This window comes from Podarcis melisellensis (assembly GCF_964234715.1).
Source record: "Podarcis melisellensis genome assembly, chromosome: 15".
In the NCBI taxonomy this organism is placed as follows: Eukaryota; Metazoa; Chordata; class Lepidosauria; order Squamata; family Lacertidae; genus Podarcis; species Podarcis melisellensis.
The window spans coordinates 36,544,784-36,555,880 of NC_138532.1; the positions used below are offsets into that span (position 1 = coordinate 36,544,784).

Sequence of the window (11,097 nt, forward strand, 5' to 3'; positions counted from 1 at the left end):
TAAGCTTTTACTAAATGTCAGAAGCAACTTAGGGTTGTTGCTTCCTGTATCACAGAGGGGAAGGCACCCCCTGGTACAGGAGCAACAGCAGAAAATACCCATTTTTGGGCCACCAATCTAAGAAAAAAAGGGCTCTGTTCCAGTGCACTGCGAGATTTTGTTGCTGCAACAATTTAAGTGTTGGCAAAAACTTAACTTGTAGAGCAGAGCTTTCCAAAGTATGCCCACGACACATTAGCATGTCTGTGCCCCACATTCCTCCCATGGCTGGAAAGGGGTCAGTTTAACCACTGGTTTGCTAAGAAAGCTGAATTATGGTACTATGTCATGTCTAAAAAGTGTGTCACCAACTTGAAAAGTTTGGAAAGCTCTGTTGTAGAGAAAGGGAAAATAAGAAAGCCCAATTCATGCATACATTCTTCTAATACATGGAATCATAGAATCGTAGGGTTGAATGGGACCCTGAGGGTCATCTGGGCCAACCCCCTGCAATGCAGTAATCTTTTGCCCAATGTGGGGCTTGAATTCATCACCCTGAAATTAAGAGTCTCATGCTGAGCTATCCCAATAGAATCACAAATTAGAGGGCCTTTTGCCCATCACGGAGGCATCACAGCTCACCTCCCCAATCACATCGAGGATTAAAGCATGAGTTGCTATTTCGCAGGTCCCTTTTCTGTGGCATTGCAGGCAGATATCCAACAGACAAAGCTTTACTGGAAAAACTTCACCTTTTGGATTCCCGTTTATCACACAGTCTTGGAGAACATGGGATTTTCCTGCAGAAACTGCTGTCAAGAGCAAGCCTGCGTCTTGCTCGCCAGAGGGCGCCCTTTCACTGCCTGAAGCACGCCTGCGTCAATCTCCCAGTCGCTGATTATGTACCACAGAGATAGAAAAAGATTAGAGCCACGCACGGACTAAAATTCGTGTTGCACTGAGTTTTTTTCCATCCAAGATTTAGGCGTGATTGAGGTGAAGCTTTTCGTTGCATGGAGTAAGCATGATCATTCGCTGATGCGAACTCATTGAGCTACTGTTAGAATCATAGATAACAGAATCTAAGAATTGTAGTTACTTCTTTTGCAACCCACCCACAACAAAAAACATAGCAAGAAGAGACGGTTTTGTTTTGCTTAACCCCCTTCTATGTGTACTTATTTCTCTTTTGTTTCTTTCTTAAGTGAATGCTCAATAAATAATCAATACAAAAAGCAAGGTTTTATTTTGCAGAATGATATTCATAGCAATAATTTTTCCATACAAAACAAGGCCCGTTGGAAAGAATATTGTTGCTTTTGCTGTTAATAATAATAATAATATAATTAATAATAATACTATATTAATTATTATTAATACTGATGGTGATTGTGATTCCATACAAAATAAAACCTGAGTTAGAAAGAATTAATTCTGGATAATAATAATAATAATAATAATAATAATAATAATAATTTATCCACAAGCAGGCTCGACTTTAATCAGAGATTGGCTGGGCCTCTGTCATGGATGCTTTAGCTGAGATTCCTGCGTGGCAGAGGGTTAGACTAGATGACTCTCGAGGTCCCTTCCAACTCTACAATTCTGTAATTCTGAATATCTTTCGTGATCTGCATACGAAGCTTTCCTGCGTACATTTAGAGCTCACGATTTCTCTCCCATAATCCCTTCCCTCCCGCTTCCATATAGAGCCACACTCCTTAGCACCCTTGGCAAACCTCAGTTCCCGGATTCTTTGCGGGTTTTGTGCTTGGAATGTGTGTTGAATGAGATTTACATATCTGCTGCGGATCTGCTAGGAGAAGACAGTCTCATCCCACTTCCCTAGACCAGGCATCCCCAAACTCGGCCCTCCAGATGTTTTGGGACTACAACTCCCATCATCCCTGAAAACTGGTCCTGTTAGCTAGGGATGATGGGAGTTGTAGTCCCAAAAACATCTGGAGGGCCGAGTTTGGGGATGCCTGCCCTAGAATTAATCCTCACTGAACTCAGTGAGATTTACTCCTGAGTAAATGTGTGCTGAGCAGGGCGGCTTCCAAAGAGAACCCGGAAGCTTCGTATTCAGCAAATTGGATGTGTCCCTCTGCTCTTTTTATCTCTACGTTGCCCGGAGAACGGACAGCAGAGGTGTCCTGGAAAAAGGAACTGCGCATGCGGCAGGAGGAGGTCAGCTTCTTGGTAAGGGAGCTTTTGCAACAGGGAATGTGCATATATGCGTGTGGCGGGAGCTGGGGTGCTTCGTGCACAGGGGGCCGTTGGAGACTGTATACTGGGGAAGGCCTGTAAAACAGATCGGGAGGTGAAGGGGAGGGTGGAATGCAATGCAAAGGTTGCAAACCCCAGAATGCAAGAGGGGCGTCCCTGGATGACACCCAGCTCTACCTCTCTTTCAAATCAGAACCAGTGAAGGCGGTGAAGGTCCTGTGTGAGTGTCTGGAGGCGGTTGGAGGATGGATGGCGGATAACAGATTGAGGTTGAATCCTGATAAGACAGAAGTACTGTTTATGGGGGACAGGAGGTGGGCAGGTGTGGAGGATTCCCTGGTCCTGAATGGGGTAACTGTGCCCCTGAAGGACCAGGTGCGCAGCCTGGGAGTCATTTTGGACTCACAGCTGTCCATGGAGGCACAGGTCAAATCTGTGTCCAGGGCAGCTGTTTACCAGCTCCATCTGGTACGCAGGCTGAGACCCTATCTGCCTGCAGACTGTCTCGCCAGAGTGGTGCATGCTCTGGTTATCTCCCGCTTGGACTACTGCAATGCACTCTACGTGGGGCTACCTTTGAAGGTGCCCTGGAAACTGAAGTTAATCCAGAATGCGGCAGCTAGACTGGTGACTGGGAGTGGCCGCCGAGACCATATAACATCGGTCTTGAAAGACCTACACTGGCTCCCAGTACATTTCCGAGCACAATTCAAAGTGTTGGTGCTGACCTTTAAAGCCCTAAACAGCTTTGGTCCAGTATACCTGAAGGAGCGTCTCCACCTCCATCGTTCTGCCCGGACACTGAGGTCCAGCTCCGGGGGCCTTCTGGCGGTTCCCTCACTGCGAGAAGCCAAGTTACAGGGAACCAGGCAGAGGACCTTCTCGGTAGTGGTGCCAGCCCTGTGGAACACCCCCCCCCCCCAGATGTCAAAGAGAACAACAACTACCAAACTTTTAGAAGACTTCTGAAGGCAGCCCTGTTTAGGGAAGCTTTTAATGTTTGATGTATTACAGTATTTTAATATTTTTTTTGGAAACCGTCAGAGTGGCTGGGGAAGCCCAGCCAGATGGGCGGGGTATAAATAATAAATTATTATTATTATTATTATTAACATTGTGGAAAGCAGCAGAGGCAGCCCCCAAGTTAAGGCAATGCGGGCTGAGTGCGTTTCTACCCCTCTCTTACTCCAAAGAGCTCAAGGCTGCGTAAAGAGTGCTCCCTGCTTGCTTGCAGGCGCACAACAACCCTGTGAGGTAGGCGAGTCCAAGAGGGTGGGAGCAATAGGTCAGCCCTTTTAGCTTCATGTCCTGCCAACCTAGCAGTTCAAAAGCACGTCAAAGTGCAAGTAGATAAATAGGTACCACTCCGTCGGAAGGGTTCGCTCTGGTTTCACCAGAAGCGGCTTAGTCATGCTGGCCACATGACCCGGAAGCTGTACACCGGCTTCCTCAGCCAATAAAGCAAGATGAGCGCCACAACCCCAGAGTTGGTCACGACTGGACCTAGTGGTCAGGGGTCTCTACCTTTTTATTAGCTTCATGGCCTAGCAGGGGTGTGAACTCGGGTCTCCCAGGCTGATGCTCTTGAACCACTGAGCAATGCTGGAGGCAGGGGTGGCGTTGCAAATCCGACACCCCCAGGCGTCTCTGGTGGGTGGGTGCAATGCAGCTGCCTTGGTGGGAGGGGAGGAGGCTATGGGTATGGGTGGGAACACACCTTTGGACTTCAAGGTGTAAAAATAGCAAATTTAACCTCAGGCAGCATGGACCACAGGAGGCAGATTGCGCATGGAAGCGCACGGAATTGCACCAAGGTGCAGTAAACAACCATCGTGGAATGTGAGCATGTGCAAGCCTGTGGCACAGTGTGCTCACTGCGTCCAACATTCCTCCTCCGTGCTTTCCTGATTTATTGGCGGAGCGACTCATAAACAAATCTGCTTTCACTAATGTATTAATTTTTAGGTGGCAATCTGAGCGGTAAATTTAAAGCTTTGATCGGTGCTTTTTAGGTGACAGTAAGCCAAGTTGTGGCAAATATGTGCGTGTGATTTCTACAGGTGGGAGAGAGAGCGAGAGAGAGCAGAAGCTGATATGTCTCAGGACTTACGCTGTTTGTTTGCAGGACATCTTGAATCTCATAATTATTGTTTTTCAGGATTCAAATACATTTTAGAGTTGGAAGGTGTTTTGCAGGCTGTCTCGTCGAACAGGCATCTTCCTCCTCCGTATCATCAGTGTTGTCCTGGTAGAACTCAGCAAGGGACAGGATAGGGACAAAACGAATTGGTTTTGCCTGTCATTTAGTTTGCTCCGCTTGTCATTGACTCTGGCGCCACCTACTGTTCGGCTCCTTTCCTTCCACCCTACCAGTCTCAATGGGCACCAGCCGCCAGGCAGCTGCAGTTGTTTAAACTGTTCTTGTGTAGCCAGACATTTCAATGATCATTTTATACAGCTTTAAATAATTTTAGAAGCATGCTTTTGCATTGTTGTACACCGCCCTGATAATTTATGAGAGAGCAGTATACAGATACTTTTATTAAATACATAAATATAAATAAAACGGTTTTTAATCAATCAGTTATACATAATGTAACACATCTTATAAATTGATATATAGGCATACATAAACGAGGAGTCACCTTCACCTTTCGATTGAGATGCATGAATAATATCTGTTATACCATAATAAATACCAGAATTGTATTTTGAATTAAAGACAATATTTACTTACAGAACGCTATACTTCTATTCAGAGCATTATAAACAAAGAATTTATTTCTGATATCAAGTTTAAATTTTTACTGTACTCAATAAAATTTTCTCATTTTAGCACAAAATCCAAAAAATTCCCCAGTGTAGTGAGTCAGTTTAGCCACTGCTGTGAAACCTCAAAAACTTTCTATCCATTCATTCAAAGGTGGTGTAGTAGTCAATCTCTACATTTTTGCAAAACGTTTCCTATCAGCAGCCAAAGACACCATTTCTTTTTGCTCTGATATTGCTGACCTTTCTGAAATGAACCATATCTGAAGCGTTCTTTACTAGGGAGCAAGGCCTCTGCAACTCAGTGGGACTTACCTCTGAGTAAATATTTTGCCTTTAAAACTGCAGCTCCTCTAAGATCAGATCCAGGAGCAGAGCTGGTTACAGTGTCCTGGCCAAAAAGGGACAGGACAGCTCCTGCCACACAGTCGAAAGTCCTCGAATTTGTAGCTGATTCTCATGAATATGAAAATGTATGAATAATAATAATTTATACCCCGTCCATCTGGCTGGGTTTCCCCAGCCACTCTGGGCAGCTCGCAACAGAATATTAAAAACACCAAACACTAAAAACTTCCCTAAACAGGGCTGCCTTCAGACGCCTTCTAAAAGTCAGATAGTTGTTTATTTCCTTGACATCTGATGGGAGGGCATTCCACAGGGCGGGCACCACTACCGAGAAGGCCCTCTGCCTGGTTCCCTGTAACCTCACTTCTCCCAGCGAAGGAACTACCAGAAGGCCCTCAGAGCTGGTCCTCAGTGTCCGGGCTGAACAATGGAGATGGAGACTCTCCTTCAGGTATACTGGGCCGAGGCTAATGAATGACTAAATTGCAGGCTGAATGACAACTGTTTTAGCTGTCGCTTCAGGGATGCAAACCTTGACATTGGGGTCGCTTGTGAAATCTGACTAATACTCCTGCAATTCTGTCGCGCTTTCTTTTAGGAGCTGAACGATCGCAGGCGATGGCTCCCCTCCCGGGAGCGGAGCTGGTGAAGAGCCCTCTGCAGCTGTACCGATACCTGTTGCGTTGCTGCAAGTTGTTGCCAGGGAAGAACGTCCAGGAGCACTACAAGCACATGATCCGGCAGGTAAGGAGGAAGAATTAGACCTGTTGTTGTTGTTTAGTCGTGTCTGACTCTTCATGACCCCGTGGACCAGAGCACGCCAGGCACTCCTGTCTTCCACTGCCTCCTGCAGTTTGGTCAAACTCATGCTGGTAGCTTCGAGAACACTGTCCAACCATCTCGTCCTCTGTTGTCCCCTTCTCCTTGTGCCCTCCATCTTTCCCAACATCAGGGTCTTTTCCAGGGAGTCTTCTCTTCTCATGAGGTGGCCAAAGTATTGGAGCCTCAGCTTCAGGATCTGTCCTTCCAGTGAGCACTCAGGGCTGATTTCCTTCAGAATGGAGAGGTTTGGTCTTCTTGCAGTCCATGGGACTCTCAAGAGTCTCCTCCAGCACCATAATTCAAAAGCATCAATTCTTTGGCGATCAGCCTTCTTTATGGTCCAGCTCTCACTTCCATACATCCCTACTGGGAAAACCATAGCTTTAACCATACGGACCTTTGTTGGCAAGGTGATGTCTCTGCTGTCTAGGACTTAGACCTAGGATCATAGAATTGTAGATTTGTAAGGGGCCACGAGGTTCATCTTAGTTCAATGCCCTGCAATGCAGGAATCTTTCGCTCAACGTGGGGCTCGAACCCTTGACCCTGAGGTTAAGCATCTCATGCTGTACTGGCTGAGCTATCCCAGCAAGTGTCCCTGGGATGCTGAATACTGGGAGCTTGCTTTGTACCAAGTCTAGCTCAGTATCACAGTAGCTCTCCAGGATTTCAGGCCGGGAACGCGTTTTGCCTTGCATGAGCTTCCTTCAAGGGCTTATCTCACTGATTTCCTTATAAACTTTGGGTGGCCTTTGTGCAGCTTGTGGAGAAATTTGCAAGACTGGATGGTTCCTGTGTGCGTATACTGAGTCAGATTGTTGGTCCACGCAGTTCGTAATTCGTAACCTAGACCTTGGCTGAGAGCAGTTACAAGGCCATTGGAGAGAGCTGCCACTGGGGAAACAGAGGAGGCTGCTTTAAACAGAGTCAGATTCTTTGTCCCTCAGTATTGCCAACACTGGCTGGCAGCAGCTCTCCGATAAGGGTACTTCGGATAAGGAGCGTTCCTGGCCCTACCGGAATTGAGCTAGGGACCAAGATCATTAGGCCTGAACTGTGTGTTAAGAGATACTTAAAGGTAAAGGTAAAGGGACCCCTGACCATTAGGTCCAGTCGTGACCGACTCTGGGGTTGCGGCGCTCATCTCGCTTTATTGGCCGAGGGAGCTGGCGTACAGCTTCCGGGTCATGTGGCCAGCATGACTAAGCCACTTCTGGCGAACCAGAGCTGTGCATGGAAACGCTGTTTACCTTCCCACCAGAGTGGTACCTGTTTATCTACTTGCACTTTGATGTGCTTTCGAACTGCTAGGTTGGCAGGAGCTGGGACTGAGCAACAGGAGCTCACTCCGTCTTGGGGATCCGAACCGCCGACCTTCTGATTGGCAAGTCCTAGGCTCTGTGGTTTAACCCACAGCGCCACACACATCCCCCTAAGATATACTTATTTTCTAGTAAATGCTCTCTGGACTGAGTACTCCATTGTTCTTTAACTGAACAGGTCACTCTCTCCTTGCAAATTGTTTTGCAGAGTTTTCACGTCCATGCTGATGAAGACAACCCAGAGCGGATCCGGCAGATCATCAAGAGATCCATTGAAGATGCTGATTGGGTGATGGAAAAAGTGAGTATTCCTTGCTGTTTTCTGGTTTTGTGAAGACGGACTGATTGCCAAACCAGTCCGGGAATTGTAGCTCTCTGAAAGGAACACATCTCTCAGCACCCTTAAAACTACAGCTCCCATAATCCTTTGGGGGGGGGTAAGCCACAGCTGCCTGAAGGTGGCTTCTGCCTGGATTCTAAGTAGGATCTTCAACCAAAGACTTACAATGGGGGTGTGCTTCTGTTCAGAATGCCAGCCAGCCAGCTTTGCCCTTTTCCAGTACGCTCCATTCCGGACTCCACTCTCTTCCCATTGAGGAGAGACAAAGCTGGCCAAAGTCACTCCTAGCCACAGAGGACACTCCTAGCCACATGGGGACAAAGACGTATCCCACAGCACCTCCAAGTTATTCCATTGCTCTTTCAGAGGGGCTGCGGCCCCATCCAGCACAGGTAACCTGCCTGTGTCCCAGACGTTTTGCTTATTTCCTGCCTGTTTCCCTCTTTCCCTTTTAGTATAAGAAACGAAAATAGGCCGGAAAGAGTTAGATGGAGAGAAGACGCCTCGTTTCTTGAATCAATTTGGGCTCAGAGGACCAGAGTGGATCAGCAGCCCTCGTCTTTCTCCGGTTGCAAAATGTACGATGGCAAACTCTACCTCAGCCTCCCTGGGTTGAGCTCTTTGCTTTCAGTGATCATCCATTGGCACAGACAAGCAGGATGCTGTCGCGATTTACCAGATTTCGGTTTCAGACATAAATGCTGAACTCCCTTGACAATGGAGTCAAGGCTTTTAGCTGAAATATAGGGAATGTTCGAATCTCGAAAAAGGAGTCGTTTGAGATCTCAGGATGGAAAGTTGTGTCTACAGGATTCTGCTTAGGGCTGAATAATGAATGTCACTGTGTTTTGCTGGAATTCAGATAAACAAGACACCCTTGGATTGGAGACTGCTGCTTGCTTTGAAATCTTCATTAAAAATGAGTGCATGGTAGCCACATTTCTGCTTACAGCCAATAAATCAGGTGCTGTTCACACGCTGAAGAGTCAAGGAGCTCTTTGCTGATTTAAATTAAAACACCCACAGACTGTACAAAAAAACCCAATGTATGTGCCATTTGTAATTCAGTTTTAAGAAAGTGTGCCAGATTACATTACATGAGATTGCGGTTTTTTGGTAGCCAAAAGGCAAGGAATTCCTATTTACTTTAAAATGATATGCCTTGCTTTTCATTTCATCTGCGCTTCAAAGTGTCCTACAAAGATCTAAAACGTTGAAAAATAAAACATAGGAACCCCAAGAGTCATCTAGTCCAGAATCCTTGACCTCCGTTTACAAACAAACTCCACCACCTTCACTAATCCTTTTTGGGCTGGGAGGTTTGTCTCCTAAACTGTTTTTAAAAGTAAGGGTGTTTTTTGGTGACTCTGCAAACCACAAGATTCCCCCGAGCATGTTCCCCAGTGTCCCTTTGACTCCCATTTCCGTCAGCACTCACCCCCCAAGTTTGCTGTTAGAGGGAGTGATTTATTTCTTTTTTTACTCCAGTTGCCTACAAAATATTTAGGGTGGTTAAATAGGGTGGCTAAATCAGTAGCAGTCCACATGACCGTGGGCTGATACGGAACAACCCATTCTTAGAAGGAAAAAGGTATTCTTTCAATATTTGTAGATCAAAGTTCCCAGTTACCGCTTGCAACCACATACTAAAGATTGTGTAGGCAATTCTGGCCCCACACTCAAGTGTAGACCCATTGAAATGAATGGGCATGGCTACCTTAGGTCCATCAATTCCAGCAGATCTACTCTTGAGTGAAACTTCGTTGGATACAAGCCTAATGGAGATTTCCCCAATCTCATGAGACTTCAGGAGTCTGGAGCATTGCAAATTCACCCCAATAACAGGTGGATTTAAGGGAATGCGAGCAGTTCGCCTAGTCCGAGAAGGCTTGGCAAGGGGTGCTGCAACAGTGACAATCAACAGAAGGCCAAACTTTGCAGGACGCTGCTGAAATTTTAAAGCCCAGAGTCCACCACTGCCAAGTGTCCTGTAGCATTAAACAATAGTCTTTTGTTCTAGTTGAAGATGCTTTCATCTGCCTGCAGAGGGCAGCACAGGAAGCCCTTGGCATCTTCCGTTTAGCATCTTCTGATATCTGATGCCTTAAAAAAAAGTTTGCTTCCTTGACTGGAAGAGGTTACAGTGTAGCCTCTGCAACCAGAAGCCAAATTTAATCTCATGGATAATGAACACCACAGCAAAAGAACCGGCGGTTGACTATTTCCACCTCGTTTGTGATTTACCGGGGCGGCATCTCTCTTTAATAGGAATGTCTACTTTTTCGTGTTAATGGTTGGTTGAATCACTGCTACAATAACACACGAATGTTTTGTTGGTTTATAGCAGATTAGGGACTAGGCAACCCCAGGGAGAGTACAAATGAATGAATCCAAGCAATTCTAAACTGCTCTAAGTGAATCGTACGTACTGAATAATGAGCTGTCGTCTTAAGTCGACGCAATCCCTTGGGGCATCGGTTGCTGCCCTGATAATCTGGCAGATTTGTCCTACTCCTCCGTTGTCCCTGCTCAATTGAATTAGGCGGCTTAGGTAGGACTCACCATGCTCTCCCTACCCAAGGGGGAAAGTGTGGGCTGGATTAAAACTCGGCACCTGCGTAGATTCTGCGAGCTGAGCAGAAAGCTTGTTGATTCTCAAGTGTCAAAGGCTGATGCCCTCAATGTTTGCTTGTATCGTTCAAGGAAAGGGGAAGGGAGTTGCGCAAGGTGATGGATGTGTCAGAGGTCATAGGCGAGGACATGGATGTATCAGAGGTCACGGGCGAGGTCATGGATGTGTCAGAGTTCACGGGCAAGGTCACAGAGGCATCCTAACAGGAGCTGTTGGCCCCAGCTTCTGTGGAAAGTCTCACGCAAAGGGGTTTTTTTTTAGCCACAACCTGAAGATCTTGAACACGAGAGATCGGGAGAAACAGAGTTTTGAAATAGAAGGGAGGCAATTAGCAGGTGAATGATGGAATCCACTTCCAGGGGCAAAACTCAAATTAGGGGATTGGCATGTGAATTCGGACCACCCCAAAAGACAGTTTTTGAGTCCACACGATTGAGTCGACCACAAAGCACAGCCAGGTGGCTGTTCTCTACCTTCGCTGGCAATTGATGTGTGGCAAAATTCTCTATGCCGCTTGATCGACTGATATTTATCCCTCCCTTATCAATACCATTGCTACCTTCTAGCAGTGAACACAGGTGGAGGGTGCCTAATGTTTGCAGAAGGACAATATAGATCAGTTCCAGGAGCACTAAGCCACTGAGTCTTCCAGGTTC

The 11,097-nt window shown here is 46.5% G+C and overlaps 1 protein-coding gene across 3 annotated transcripts; it reads left to right on the plus strand.

The window, feature by feature from the left end:
• Positions 1-2,116: 2,116 nt before the first annotated feature.
• On the plus strand, positions 2,117-9,051 carry LYRM9 (LYR motif containing 9). Of its 3 annotated transcripts, none has more exons than XM_081890769.1 (4): positions 2,117-2,181; positions 5,924-6,069; positions 7,678-7,770; positions 8,265-9,051. In XM_081890769.1, the coding sequence occupies exons 2-4, from the start codon at positions 5,944-5,946 to the stop codon at positions 8,280-8,282; spliced, it is 237 nt and encodes a 78-aa protein (XP_081746895.1). In that variant the 5' UTR covers positions 2,117-2,181; positions 5,924-5,943; the 3' UTR covers positions 8,283-9,051. The 3 variants fall into 3 exon arrangements, with proteins under 3 accessions (XP_081746895.1, XP_081746897.1, XP_081746896.1); XM_081890771.1 differs by having other exon boundaries at positions 2,131-2,181; positions 5,927-6,069; XM_081890770.1 differs by lacking the exon at positions 2,117-2,181 and adding an exon at positions 2,299-2,428.
• The last annotated feature ends 2,046 nt before the right edge of the window (positions 9,052-11,097 follow it).

Excerpts from the sequence above, each read along its gene's own strand:
- LYRM9 (XM_081890769.1), top strand. The coding sequence starts at position 5,944 with ATGGCTCCCCTCCCGGGAGCGGAGCTGGTGAAGAGCCCTCTGCAGCTG. Across the intron at positions 6,070-7,677 it reads ACAAGCACATGATCCGGCAG|AGTTTTCACGTCCATGCTGA; the intron begins GTAAGGAGGAAG and ends ATTGTTTTGCAG.